At 43.0% G+C, this 15,997-nt stretch overlaps 1 protein-coding gene across 1 annotated transcript in view; it reads right to left on the reverse strand.

Moving 5' to 3' along the window:
* The window catches only part of LOC146811375 (uncharacterized), a 44,732-nt gene extending 44,189 nt beyond the window's left edge, over positions 1-543 (reverse strand). Inside the window, exon 1 of the mRNA XM_085614507.1 lies at positions 459-543. Within this exon, the coding sequence (XP_085470633.1) occupies positions 459-524 (66 nt within the window). The 5' untranslated portion in view covers positions 525-543. The remainder of the gene's footprint in view (positions 1-458) is intronic.
* Between the last annotated feature and the right edge of the window lie 15,454 nt (positions 544-15,997).

Genomic DNA, 15,997 nt, shown 5'->3' on the forward strand with positions numbered 1-15,997 from the left:
ACCACCCTTCACCGGAGAGGGGTGGGTAAGTGACAGAGATATGGGGTAAAGGTAGGAGTGAGTGAAAGAGGTGAGAGAGTGGGAATGATATGGGAGGCAGGTTGAGAAATGGCAAAGCAAGGAATGGGGTATAAAACAGATAGGAGTGAGGGAAATAGATGCAATGTAGTTTTGAACTTGGTCGAGAGAGAAAAACTCAAATTAAGGGAGAAAATGACCGAAGTGAAGTGGGAAAGAGGATGTGAGAACGTAGGAAGGAGGTGGGGAGATGAAGAAATCAGAGAGATGGGAGAGTGAGACGTGCAGGTAAGACCATGTCTGAGAGAAATTAGGCAGGTGAGTGAAGCCAGAGAAAAGGAGAAAGAAAAGACCGCGTGAAAGGTAGAAGAGGAAGGAGGCCAGGCTGTGGGCTTATAGACACGTTCTAAAATTGAGATTTCCGGATGTATGCGACTCACCTGGGCATTCCTCTCAGAGTGAGCGCCTGATGCCGGCGACACAGCAGTGATGTCACAGTCAGGCATTGTGAGAGCGAGGGGCGCAGCCTTCCGAGCCGTGACGTCATTGCCTGTTTCCTGCGCCGGAGGACAGGCTTCAGCCAATCACCACAGGCCTTTGGGAAAGAGACAGCATGGGTTGTTGAAACCCAGACATGACAGGAATGCCCCCAAGATCACTGCAGCGATGCACAGCAGACATACAAACACAATTACTGTAGGGCTGAGGGTGCATTCACGACGGATACCACGCCACAACGGCTGTAGAGTAACAAATCCGCAGAGATGTTGAGCAAATCATTGTAAAGACACAGGCAGGAATCCCTGCAGCCGCTCTGACGCACTTACTGCCCTGACACACACCTCATATCTGCAGAAAAAAACAGGCAAAATGACTGGAGCAAGGTATCTGGGCAAATCTGTTTTGTGCTGCTGATTATGCCATCTGATTGTCAGTCATGTTTAATATAATATTAAATGGGATAAAAGTAAACCAGAAAAATGCCTGACACTACTGTCAGTTTGCTTCAGGTAGTAGAAACAATGCTGTAGGACATTATGACAACTGTGGGGAGCTACTTCACAATAGTGCAGCAAATTGGAACAAGTGAGCGTGCTATTAGGGCAGGGAGAGCACCCAAATGGGACAATGCCATCCACAATCGTTGCACTTCCACTGGTTACTACAGCTCGTCCCTCTCATTAAGAATGCCTTGAGTCTCTCCCCGAAGCATGAAGGTACCTGTCCAATGTTCTGTTTGTTCCTCTAGTTCTCCGTTTCCCCAATGCGCTTCTGGCTGTCTACTCTATTCTGGCCACAAAAGCTCAAGCTACTCCTTGGGTTCCAGTGCCTGAGTCCTTTCGCATTGCCGACATAGATGGATTTAGCTTTGAATTCTATATGGTACATTATTTTTTTATTTTTTTTGTATTTCTGCTTTCTCTGGTAGCCCAATAGTTCATACACTAGATTGCCTTTTTCATTTTTCTAAATTTTTACAAGACGTTTTTACTAATCTAGCACATACTACTAGGTGTTGAGAAAGCAGGACACCCGTCTGCACACTGACCGTAGATGCCCATGGGCAATAGTGACCTGACTCTATTTGATTATTTCCCTGATGATGTTCTATAGGGGGTACTGGGGTGGTTAGGGGCGAGGATGTGTCCTAACGGCTAGAGCGGTCAACCTCGAAGCTGGGGAACCAGGTTCGATTCTTAGCAGGGACACTCAACATCCTGTGATTCTGGGCAAATCACTTAATCTAACAAAAAAGGAATATGTCCATCTGTAACGCAACTGGTGCTCATGTAAAGCCCTCTGATGCCTTTGAGTCTAGTTTACGCTATATAAAACTCCAAAGAAAAAGAAATTGGCAAATAAATCAGATACGAGTGGGTGAAATCTTAAGCCTAGAGTAGGTCTCCACTACCTATTATTTAGCAAAACAAGGCTTCCAGGACTTTATTTACTTCCAGAAAGTAGCAAATTAACCAACAACAAATTAACATTTTTAATCATTAATCAACCCAAGCTAAAAATGAGCTGCTTGGTCTCCCCCTAAAGAGATGTGCGCTGTCATTTAAGTTACTGACTGTGTAAACAAGAAAGGAGACTTCCTGTCTTCCTTTCACCTTTATGTGGAGTGATACTGATGTCTGAGCCCTGAGCCTGTAAGATTTGCGTGACCTGTCTTCTGTCTGGTCCTGTGGAATGTTAAGTAATCGAGCAGTAACATTTCTGGATGAGCCTGTACGATTTGTGCTACTTGTCTTCTGTCTGATTCTGTAGAATATTAAGTAATTGAGCAGTAACATTGCTGGATGAGCCTGTAAGATTTGTGTGACCTGTCTTCTGTCTGATCCTGTAGCATATTAAGTAATTGAGCAGTAACAGTGATAAATGAGGATGTAAGTTTTGTGTGACCTGTCTTCCGTCTGACCCCGTAGAATTTTAAGCAATTAAGCTGTAACATTGCTGAATGAGCCTGTGAGATTTGTGCTGCCTGTATTCTGTTCTCATCCTGTGCAATATTCAATAATTGAGTAGTAACATTGCTGGATGAGCCTGTAAGATTTGTGCGACCAGTCCTCTGTCTGATCCTGTGGAATATTAGGTAATTGAGCAATAACATTGCTGAATGAGCCTGCAAGATTTGTGCGGCCTGTATTCTATCTGATCCTGTGGAATATTCAGTAATTGAGCAGTAACATTGCTAAATGAGGTTGTAAGATTTGGGCAACCTGTCTTCTGTATGATCGTGTGGAATATTAAGTAATTGGGCAGTAACATTTCTGAATGAGGATGTAAGATTTGTGCAACCTGTCTTCTGTATGATCCTGTGGAATATGTGTAATTAATCAGTAACATTGCTGGATTAGCCTGTAAGATTTGTGTGACCTGTTTTCTGTCTGATCCTGTGGAATACTAAAAAATTAGGAAGTAACATTACTGGATGAGCCTGTAAGATTTGTGTGACCTGTTTTCTGTCTGATCCTGTGAATATACAATAATCGAGCAGTAGAATTGCTGGATGAGCCTGTAAGATTTGTGTGATCTGTCTTCTTTCTGATCCTTTGGAATATATGTAATTAAGCAGTAACATTTCTGGATGAGCCTATAAGATTTATGTGACCTGTTTTCTGTCTGATCCTGTGGAATATTAAGTAATTGAGCAGTAACATTGCTAAATGAGGTTGTAAGATTTGGGCAACCTGTCTTCTGTATGATCGTGTGGAATATTAAGTAATTGGGCAGTAACTTTTCTGAATGAGGATGTAAGATTTGTGCAACCTGTCTTCTGTATGATCCTGTGGAATATGTGTAATTAATCAGTAACATTGCTGGATTAGCCTGTAAGATTTGTGTGACCTGTTTTCTGTCTGATCCTGTGGAATACTAAGAAATTAGGAAGTAACATTACTGGATGAGCCTGTAAGATTTGTGTGACCTGTCTTTTTTCTGATCCTGTGGAATATTAAGTAATAGCGAAGTAACATTACTGGATGAGCATGTAAGATTTGTGTGACCTGTTTTCTGTCTGATCATGTGAATATACAGTAATTGAGCAGTAACATTGCTGGATGAGCTTGTAAGATTTGTGTGATCTGTCTTCTTTCTGATCCTGTGGAATATATGTAATAAAGCAGTAACATTGCTGGATGAGCCTGTAAGATTTGTGTGACCTGTTTTCTGTCTGATCATGTGAATATACAGTAATTGAGCAGTAACATTGCTGGGTGAGCCTTTAAGATTTGTGTGATCTGTCTTCTTTCTGATCCTGTGGAATATTAAGTAATTAATCAGTAACATTGCTGGATGAGCCTATACGATTTGTGTGACCTGTTTTCTGTCTGATCCTGTGGAATATTAATTAATTAATCGGTAACATTGCTGGATGAGCCTGTAAGATTTGTGTGACCTGTTTTTCTGTCTGATCCTGTCGAATATATGTAATTAAGCTGTAACAATGCTGGATGAGCCTGTAAGATTTGTGTGACCTGTTTTTTTTCTGATCCTGTGGAATATATGTAATTAAGCTGTAACAATGCTGGATGAGCCTGCAAGATTTGTGTGACCTGTTTTTTTTCTGATCCTGTGGAATATATGTAATTAAGCTGTAACAATGCTGGATGAGCCTGCAAGATTTGTGTGACCTGTCTTCTGTGGTCCTATGGAATATTAAATAAGTAAGCAGTAACATTGCTAGATGACACTGTAAGACATATTTAGCTCTGCAGTCTAGGACCTTTGACTCTGATATTTGTCTAGCCTTTCACATGTTCACAAAGCCTCTTCATTGTAGAGTCCCATAAGATATAACTGAGAATCTACTTGGAAGGGGCTTGATGAAACAAGTGAACAAAGGCATTAAACCATGATTAGATTTGTTATTCTCCACTGAGCACCATGTTGGAATCACTGCGATGACTGCACATAAACAGAAAGGTTACAGGTGCTATCTACACCCCATCTGTATCAAATAATGGAACCTAGTTATGTTCATAAATCTTTTTCCTCCCACACATAGACGAATGGCAATTATTCAAAGTATCTGTAACTATATGTACTAACAGAACATTTGTTTTCTTTGAAAGGACATATGGCCCAGGTGCCATGTTCAGCCCGTCTTCATTTCATGGACTATGATGAACCCCAATGGAACGCTTGTGTCGTCGGAATAAGAGCCACGAACGAGGTTTCTGACTGGGAGACAAAATTGAGAGTCACCAGTAAAATCGTTGTTGCAACCAGAAAAGAGTGGTTAATTTGAGACACTGCGGAATTGATACAGCGCATTGAATGGGGATATAGATGGATTAAGAAAAACACTATATCGATAAAGAATTCCCCATAGAGACTGGAAAGAAAAATTAAGGAAAACTATCCTAATATTCTTGATGACCAGTGGGAGAAGTCACAATACCTAATTTCCGAGTGCAGGCTTGCACCGGTCTGACATGTAACAGATGGTTTTAACTATATGAAATAAGGAGAATAAACTCAATGTCCTGAAGAAGGTGGTTCCAATAAAATATACCACCGAAACGCGTCGACGCATAATTAAATGTTGTTAAATTAGGCAAGAGCCAGTAGCAAATTATAGACAGGAAAAATCAAATTCGTGCTATATGCTGGTTACAAATCACGCTTGATTAACACAGGAATGACATAGTGTATTGTCTTTATATTGTCTCCTTTTTATTTTTATATGTATGTTTTTACATTGTTTTTAAATTTCATACAACAATTGTGTACTATAAATGTATTTGTGAAATTGCTTAAGGTCATTTGATTGAACAAACAGAAAAATAAATCTATATGATTTTATTATCTATAAGTGCTTCACTTGTGTCCAACTTAAAGATTGTGTGTATGAATGATTAAATGAGAGTGTGAGAAATTGAATCTGCCCGTTATTCAAAGGAAAAATCTTTTTCTTAACTTCATTTCATTGTGAACACATCAACAAGTCCTGGGGATCACTGTTTTCTCTTGTATACAGATTCTCCCCAGAGCACTCCCTGCAACATACCAACTCCTATAGGTACCAGCATGATGTAAATACCCAATTCATGCACTCCAAATAGTACTACGTTTTATGGCAACATCTGCCTAATCAGGGTTTTTGGATCATTTGCCATAGCATTGCCATACCGTGCATCATCTTCTGCAGTTATTGACAACATAACACAACAAAGTTGTTCTCACACAGTTTTAAAAGATTACTGCTTGTGACATGAAATGCAGCTGTTTCCCCACTTGCTTGCTAATTGCTTCATTCAGACTTTGAAGAGGGGAGGCTATCTGTCCAGGTGGCCTAGTAGCCCAATGTAACTTATGATAAAATGGGCAGAAATATGTTCCTGCTTTGTATATCACGTGAACACAAATCTACTTCAATATATTTCAATTAGGTTAAAAGGAATGATTCATTTTGGTAAGAGGGTTTAGGCTAGCGTTTTATATTTGTATGTTAAACAAGTGACAAAAGTAAAAAAAAAATGTCAGTTATATATTTTTTTTAAACACATTTTCTGTTAAATACTCCAAGTATTGGATTCATGTTACACTCATTTTTGCGTATATTGTGTTCCGATTGACTCCTTGAAATCTCATTTAATCGTTGAATCAATTACTGTCAAACTCTCTGCGTTTCTTTTTAAACATTTTTTAAATTTTTATTTTATCCCGTCAGGTACATCATAAAGCACAAAGAAAAGGTATTTACACATCTAGATTCAAACAGTATACTCTTTAGGTTCACGAATGACAGATAAGCGAAAACATCAAATTAGGTTATTTTCCCTTTTTTTACGGGTACAAACACAGATTATTGATTCCTGTCCTACTTGCCGGCTCCCCGTGGCTTCTTTTAAGCCAGTTTGTCATGGGTACCCAGATCTTACCCCCTTTCACTCCAGCTCGGTGGCCCTTGTTCTTATAGAGAGCCATTTCCAGAACATGTACACTCAATAAGCGATGTAGCCAGGCAGTATATACAGGGGGTTCCGAATCCTTCCATGCTGTAGCTGTCAATAATCTTGCTACCGCTATTGTTACGAACACAAAGTCCCAATGTGCTGATGCTAACCCAATTCGGCTATCATATCCAAATCGCATCAGCGGCGCGCTAATAGCAATCACACAATTAATTGATTCTTGCCAGAAGTTCTCTATACCCTTTTTTAACGGAATCAAGGATTTACATGCGTAAAACATATGTATAGTATCGGCAGGGTTGTGCTGACATCTAGGGCATTGATCAGTCTCTTGTTTTCCCCAATCGAAAAGTTATGCTGGAGTATAATATAAGTTAAACAAGGTTTTATAGTGTTGCGCTTTAAAGTTTTCCGCCAAAAATATATTTCCCCCCAATTCTATGACATATCCAAATCGATGTCATCACCCCCTATTTTTGACGCCCACCTTGTCTCAGTTTTACCTAATCGTCGGGTATTGTTACCATCAGTATATTATAAAAGTCCCTGATCCGCCCATCCCCCCGGTATAGCTTGTCCATTAGGGGTATTGCTCGAAGGTTATCAAATCTAACAGCTGAAGTTTTTTAAACACCCCCTTAATTGAATACATTTAAAATATGATCTGCTATTAATCCCAAATTTCAGAACTAATTCCGGGAAGGGTAGTATTTCTAATTTAGCACTAAGTAAACTCGCGACCCGATAGATACCAGCCTGTGCCCACTCTCTGGACATACCATCCGATAGCTCAGCTGGAAAAGGGAGGATCCCCATAAGGGGGTATATCTATTGCACTTAGAGATTTTAATAATCTTACTTACTTTTATCCATATCATTCTGGCTGCAGTCAAGCACTTGAAGTGGACCTTTTTATAATAGCTGGGCTCGAGCTGTCTAAGAAAAAGTCCTGTTTCTTCCTCCCCAATAGCTAGATGATATATAGATGGTAAACCATCCTCCTGCGCAGACTTATCTGCTCCCAGCAGGGCGCCCATTTGTTGCAGAAAAGGTGCCCAATAATAAAAAAGTACGTTTGGAGCAGCCCAACCACCTCTCTCCCGCGAAAGGGTTAATGTTCTCAAAGCGCGTCTTGTTTTTAGATAGTTCAAAATAAAATTCGAAAAGATAGAGTTCATTTTCTGGAATGTATTAACAGACAGTTCTAAGGGGATAGAGCGGAATTGGTATAATATTCTGGGAAAGATCCTCATTTTTATAACATTTACTCTACCTACTATCGTTAGGTGCAGCTTATCCAGCCGTCGGAGCTCGGAAGTAACCTCCTCCAACACTAGATCAAGATTGTTTGCCCACAGTATATCTAAATCAGGTCCTATCCTTAACCCTAAATATGTTGCTGATTCCGTCTGTCGCTGATCTTGTAGATTGCACTATCTTGTACAGATTAGCTGCGTCTTTCCTTTGTTCAGACAGTAACCTGACCTGCTCCCAAATTTCTCCGCCATACTCTCAATTTCTAATATTGCCGTTGCTGGATTCGACGTAACCACAGCGATATCGTCCGCGTAGGCAAGTACCTTTGTCTCATTACCATTTGTTTTGAAGGGTTAGATCGCAGAGTTCTGTATTATCTGGTTAATGAACGGATCTAGATATATGGCAAAGAGAATTGGGGAGCACGGGCATTCCTGCCTAGTACCCCTTGCCACCACTATTGGGTCTGATGTATTCCCCATCACCTGTAGCCTGGCATATGGTTTGTGGTACATCTCCACTAAGGCTCCCCACAAATACTGCCATATCAAAAGCCTTCTCGGCTTCCAAGAGGATCACAGTTAATCCATCCCCCCTAGCCCCGGCTATATACAACAGAAAAATTACCCATCGTATATGGTCCGTGGTTCCCCAGGAGGATACAAAGCCATGTTGCCATGGCAAAACCAATCTGGCTATGACCCTCTGAAGCCGAGTCGCTAAGATTTTGGAGTACACCTTCGCATCCGAATTTATCAATGAAATGGGGCGATATGAGCCAGGCAGTGTCGATGGTTTCCCCTTCTTATGAAACATTATTATGTCTGTTTCCTGCCAAGACTTGGGAGGAATTCCTCGATATTGGACATCTAAAGAAAGATCATGGAGTAGTACAGCCAAATCGGCTTGGAGTACTTTGTATATCTCCACTAGAATTTTATCTGGGCCTGCTGCTTTCCCAGAAGAAAGGGAGTTTAGGGCCGACACAGTTTCTTCCAGTGTAAACTTTTATTCCAGCTCCGAGCATATGGCAGGATCAAGTCCGCTAAGCTCTGGATACTCCCCTACAGTAACTGGTTGAATATCACTGGGATCCAATTGATACAACCTCTTATAGAACTGTTCAAAAACCCCCATTATCTTGGCAGAAGTAGTTTCCATCTGCCCCTCGGAGTTCTTAATTTCCGTTATATTATTGCGGGAGACCTTTTGTCTACTCCTAAGGACCAAGAGTCTACCCGTCGATTTCCCATATTCATATAGCTCTCTGCGATGTATTTGATATGCCTGAGCAACTTGAATCTGAAAAAAAACTATTTAGCTCTATTTTAACAATGATTATCTGGTTCTTAACCACAGTTAATCTGGCTGATTCCCCCTGATATAGCAATTTGGTGTGTTCTGACTCTATCTGCGCCAGCCGGGTCATGAGGGAGGTAATCTGATTCCACCGTAGTTTCTGCTGCTGGCCTACATAGCTTATTATTTCCCCCCCTAAAACACCCTCTATACGTATCCCACACAATCGTATGGGAGGCACTATATCGATTAATTTAAAAAAATTCTTTAGACCAATTTTTATATATTTTTATAAAATCCTCATCTACTAACAATTTCCTATCAAAAGACCAGGAGCGGAATTCCCTTTCCAACCCCTGAAGCGTTATTTCCAGCAAAAGTGGGTTGTGATCTGAAAAGATTTGCGGCAGCTTTGTGATCTCAACCTCCCCCAGGATACTAGCTGAAGCCAGAAAGTAGTCTATTGATGGGGGCATGAGAAGTATGTATAGCCTGGATCTACATTGTTCTTAGCTGCCCATACATCTACCAAACCATGACTGGATTTGAGGCTATTTATGGCCCGGTTGACCTGGGATTTTCTCCCGTTATACTTCAGCCCCGTCTCATTTGAAATCCCGAAGTGGATATTAAAATCTCCACATAATATTAGTGGGGTTGGCCAAGCAGCAAGCTCCAGCTCTAATTCTTCCCAGATCTCGGGATCGTCCTGGTTTGAAGCAGAAAATACCCCAACAGTCAGCCCCGTATTTAAAGTAACAATAGCCCATCGGCCCCATTTATCCGCCAGAGTACTTTTGTTAATACCTGCTTGCCATTTGATAAATATCGCTACTCCCCTAATCATGGAGGTCTGTGTGGAGCAAACTGCCAGATCATACCCAATTATCTGGAGGACGCCCCTATTGTTCTGTGGGATATGGGTCTCCTGTAAGCAAATAATTTCGGGGTTAATGAAACGCAGGATCTCGAATCTCTTAGCTCGTTTTGCTCTGTCATTCAGGCCTGTCACATTGACTGAACAAATCTGTACTTTATCCATACCCTACTCCCAAAATGAACCATCTGTTTTGCCTACCACTCCATTTTTTATCTATTCTTTCCTTTTCTTTATTTCTGAATCACCTCAATTTGATGCACCTAAGCTGGCTTTTCTTCCCCTTGCTCCCCGTCCTGCCCCACTCCTCCTTCCCCCCACCCACCCTGATCTCCCTCCTGCCTCTCCCACCCTTCACCCCTCCCATGAAAGCTACTAGACCGATGGTCTCCTCCCCTTTTTCATCAATAAATCAAAAACATCAATACATTCCCACTTCTTACATCAAATATAGCTTAAACCACACCCCTATATCATAAAACACCCACCGTCCTGCTTACCACCACCCATTACTATTCAAGTGACAAAAAAAAAAAAGAACTCATCGTTGGTAAAGCAGCTGAATTACACACAAAAAACCATGCCCAAAAACCATACACAAGAAAAGAAAGAAAGAAAGAAAGAGAGGTCTCTTTGCCATCTCATATTCAGTTTCTTGATACCTATGCATGACCAGCCTCCCTAGCCTTTCCTATTTAATTCATCCAGAAATTCTTTTGCTTTAATTTCTGATGTGAAATAGCGGACACTTTCCCCAATTACAACTTTTAATTTTGTCGGGTTCAAGAGGTAGGCCTGCGCTCCCTTTGCTTGAAAAGGGTATATCATCTGCCGTAACCTCCATCGTCTTTCAACAGTCACATGACAGAAATCTGGTCTTGTAAAGAACTCGACATCATCCAGCTGGCGTTTGCGATCTGGTCTGGCCTTTTCAAAAATGATCTGTCGAAGGAGATAGTTTCCAAAAAACACAAGCACTGCTCGAGGTCTGGCGTCAGCACCTGCCTGCTGTTTCATCACCAAGGGGACCCGGTGTGCTCGTTGGATTTCCTGGGCTCAGTTCCAACCTTCAACCTTGGAAAATGCCTTGGCTAAAAGATCGACCATGTAGTGACGGATATCCGTACCCCCTTTGTCCTCAGGAATATCCAGGAACCGCAAATTGTTTCTTCGTTTGCGGTTCTCTTGATCTTAGAGCTTCCGCTGCACTTATATGAGTCTAGCCTCATGTGATGTAGTCTGCAGCTGAGTTGACACCATTTCGGACTCAATAATACCAGCTAAATGGCAGCAGGCTAGGCTGCTGCAGCAGCTCGATGGTGTGATCCTGTGAGCCCCTTCCTGTGAATATAAATATCTGCCCCTGATGTTCTTTGGAGGATGACCCTATCCATGCTGAACCTGCTTCTCAAAATTGTAGAAGATAAGATCAATCACGGAGCAAATTTCTTAGAAACAGCGGCTCTACAACAAGATCTGGCTCTTACCTGCTGGTGGATCTGGCAGTCGTTGAGCTTTAGCTGCGGTTTTGGCTGTGGGCAGCAAGGTTCAGCGCCTGCTCTGCTGGGAGAGCAATGCTGTCGGGATATAGAGATAATGAAGCTGAAAGGTCCTCCGACGACACGGGCAAAAGCTGGAAAGAATTCGACCATGGATAATCCACCTCCGGGGTCGCAACTGCATCACCGGTGAAACCCCGAACACTGGCGGATAGCGTGGCCGTGACTGGTTTGGAAGCAGGAACGACGCGATTGCCAGGACAACGAAGCCAAAATCTGGCCCGAAAGGATCCTCCGGAGAAAACGCTGCCCCAGCAACGTCCGGCCGGTCCAACAATTGTGGAACTGTTTTCCGGATCGAAGAGCCTCGAGAAACAGAAAAGGCAGATGCAGGCTAACGCTGACGAAGATGAAGCGACAGGAGTGCCGATGGAGGTCGAGACGGGGGCAGGGAAAGGTGACTTACCAAACATGATTCTGGACCCTTAACAACCGGAGAATCTGAGCCGGTAATGGAGGAGGTGGGGGGAGATGCCCCGATCGTGCTCACCATACCCGAGGTACCCGATACACCTGGTGCCCCAAGTGTGCCTGCTCTAACTAACTCTGCAAAACTAGGTTTAATGGAGGCTGATGAGACCTAGGAGGATCGGGTGGAGAAGAGCATGGTAGATGCTACTGTTATCGTTGAGGGGGGGCAGGACGGAGGAGATCATCCACAGCACGCAAGGGACATGCGAGCCCAGCGTAATGATAACATAGCCCAGGCAACTCTGGCAGAAGCTAAGCCGAGTAAATACTCTGATTCATCGTTAGGTCAAACCATCTGCAAGAGGAAAAGCTCTGAAAGCTCCATGCAGAAGTAAAAAGCACAGACAACAGGTGTTATGGCTGACGGTTTTTCTCACGTGCGGTCCAAACACTTTGCACAAAAGATCCATCAGGGGAAAGAAACGGATATAGAAGCAACGGACTATTTCTATTCAGTGTCAGATGACACAGAATCAGTGGTTGGATCGGTATCCTCGACAACTGGTAGAGAAGTAGAAGAAGAAAGGGAAAGCCCCCATGATACTAGTGGAAGGGATTCCGCTGCAACGCTACGGAGGTCGAAGAAAACAGCGGCTCTCTCAGCCCGAACTAAGATGGGAGAGCAAGATCTCAACTGGGATTACTCCCCTCTAGCCTGCTAGTGGGGGACACAACTAAATCTCCCCTCAATATGGAATCGGTGTCCACAGCAACTTTGGATGCAATTTTGCAATCGGTCATGGCCCATCGGGAGGAATCCAGACAAGATAATAGGCGCTCCCAAGCGACTATTCGAAAAGTCCAAGGCTCAGTTCGCAAAATAGCCAAAGTATGCAGCGAAATTTCGGATCATTTAACTGATCTTGAAACAAACTCTTGGCGTCTCAATGCTCTCTAATCAGCATGTTTTTCAAGATGTCAGTCAGGCCTGGAGGGATCTGTTTTTCGTGGTCGGGAGTCTTTAGTTTTTAAAGTGCAGTGCATAACGTTGAACTTGCATAGTGTTCTGCACAGCATTTACTCCTAAAAGGGAGGCTTCCAGCAGATCCTAAAACCACACACTCTGCTCCCGGCGATACATTCTAAACTTTGTCAGGCACAGTCAGGGTAATGGAAACATACTTTTTCTTGCAAAAAGTGTGGACATTTTAGGTAGATAACAATGTATATGCTGTCTGCTGAAACAAGCATTGGCTATGCCAATGGGTCTGTCTTTCACGGGCCCACCACCACAACACTCACCATGCACTCACACAGTGACACCACCCACCAATGCTCTCTACACTCACGCGGGCACTCTGCTTACCCTGCATTCAAGCAGGCACACCTCCCACCTTGCAGTCAGAGATACACCCTACTCGTTCTTAAATCAGACTGGCACACCCTGCACTAACATAGACAGGCCACTCACCCTGCACTCTCACCGGCACACTGATCCTGCACAAACGGCACATCATTCACTCACAAAGGTAAATCCGGAACCCACACAGGCAAAACTTACTCTGCGCTCACACAGGCACACTGCTCAGTGTACATTCGAAAAAGCATAACCCAATGGTATGCTCAAACGGAACACACCCCTCCAGCTACACTGGGGCACTCTTCAGTGCCCTACTCTGAAATCACACATGTGGCATTGCACACCAATCAAAATGCAACCTCAGGAGATACCTTCTACAACAGAGTCTCCTCTGCACTGGACAAACAGATATTACTAAAAACCACTACCATGGTTAACCCCAAGAAGAAGACCACATGGCTTGATAACAAAATCAGAATAATAAAAATGCAAATCAGCATCCAACAACTCAAGTAGAGGAAAACAGGGGATCACAATGATATACTCATACTGCAACTCTATAATCAAGGCCACTGGAATTATGAGATTCTGCAGCCGTGGTGATTTTTGCATAATTATGGATCTCCCGCACTTGCCAGATAATCCATCCTCTGTCACACAATATGCAGAGTTTAACAAAAAAATATTTTGTTTTTAGCTCTAACGAATCAAAAGTTATCAACAATATGGCAACTTGGGTTTTTGCACACCAGTAGGCCTTTTTTCCAAGGTTGGCTGGTCATCTTCCAGTTGCTAATTGATGCATTTGGGTGTTAAATTGGTACTAATTAAGGTAAACTCTTTTATCAGACACTGTTAACAGGTGTGAGAATGCAAAATATTGAAGTACTACTATCACCAAATGTACTATATTATGTCGCATAATTTGCCTTTTCTTTCCGCATAATTCAGTCAACTTTGCCACATAATTTGGTCCTTCTTTGCTGCATAATTCCAGTAGTCCTGACTATAATTGCACCTACAAACTAGCCATTAGAACCAGAAAAAGACAACACCACTCATGCTTGATTGAAGCTGACTGCCCAACAAAGAAACTCCACAAGATTCTAGCACCGTGATCGCAAGCCTTTTTCAATAACAACTCTCAAAAATTGAAAACAAAAGAGCTAATGCTCCTCCTACAAATAACAATACCACCATGATGATGGACAGCATTAATCTCCCATCTCTCACCACCTTCAACCCCCTCCCTGGAAAAACAATCCTACAATATTATCAACACAAGCAAACCATCGGGATCACCTTCCAACCCAGCTCACCTAAAAAATCTTCAAAGATATCCTTCATACAACCTGAGCAGGGGAAGGAGCTAGAAGTATATGAATCTAGCTACTGGAACTCAGATCTTTCCAAACTAAGCTGAAAACAAGTTACATCAGTCTACTCCTCAAGAGGAAAACTCTAGCTTATTCCATCCAGCAAACTGCAGGCCAATCTCCAAGGGCCCGTCCCTAGAAAACCATTCAAAAGCACAGCTTTTTCTCAACTCTCCAATTTTAGTGATGGAAATAACATGATGAGAGAACAATATGTATTCTGACCAGGTAGAGGCGAAGAGTCAGCCCTGGTATCGATATGGGACGACCTAAAACTCACAGTTGAGTGACAGTCTTACTGCTTCCTGGACTTTTCAGCAGGATTTAACATTGTTCACCACCAGACATCCTTATACAGACTGCCTCATCTCAGAATACACAAAAATGCTTTAAAATGGATAGCTCTTACCTCAAAGAAAGACAGAGACTGGTTTTCCGACCACTTCATATCCAACATCATGGCGTCTGTTAGACTTGGGGGTCCCTAGTTGGCACATGTATGCACTTGTGACAAATAGGGACCCTCTCCTCTAATCAGGGTAAGGGGGTACACTCCTAAAATAACCCCTGCTCACCCCCTTGGTAGCTTGGCACGAGCAGACAGGCTTATCTCAGAGGCAGTGTGTAAAGAATTTGTGAACACATACAGTAACCAAGTGACAACACTACAAATGGACACCACACAGGTTTTATATTAAAAATAAGTATTCTTTATATAGATTTACCACAAGACCATTAAACGACAAAAACACACAATACTGTTACTTTAGATGGTAGAAGTTTGCTTAGTTCTCTTAAGTTCTTAAATGCGACACTTTGCGTCAATGTACCTTATGATGCGTTGCGCTTCCATGACAAGCAATGTTGCAGCGATGGAAATGCGGCAAAGTTCTGGTGCAAAGAAATAAAGACGTGAAGATCTTCCAGATGCGATACGCTTCTCCGATGTTGCGAGAAGACTTGACGCTTCAGCTGCAGCGGCAACACACTTTACGCGATGCGACGACAGCGGCCTTGGCAGCGACACTCTTCTCCGACGTTTGCGAGACGCTTCCGCTCGATGCGATGTTGCAGCGGCGACACCCCTTTACGCGATGTGACGACAGCAGCTCCGACGGCAGCACGCTTCTCCGTGATACGAGGCGCTTTTCTTGATGCGGTGCGATGCGACAACTACGATGGCTGCGATGGTGACACGCGTCTTCGGCGTTGCGAGACTCTTTCCTGGATGATGCTAGACGCTTCCGCTCGATGCGATGCTGCAGCGACGACACACTTTACGAGATGCGACCACAACAGCTCCGATGGCGGCACGCTTCTCCTTCTTGAGTCGCGCTTCCAGCTCCTTGCGACACGCAGTCCCTCAGAAGGCCCAACAACAGCAGCAGGCACTTCCAAAGAACTTTGGGGGAGCTGGG

Source organism: Triturus cristatus, chromosome 7 (assembly GCF_964204655.1).
Source record: "Triturus cristatus chromosome 7, aTriCri1.1, whole genome shotgun sequence".
In the NCBI taxonomy this organism is placed as follows: Eukaryota; Metazoa; Chordata; class Amphibia; order Caudata; family Salamandridae; genus Triturus; species Triturus cristatus.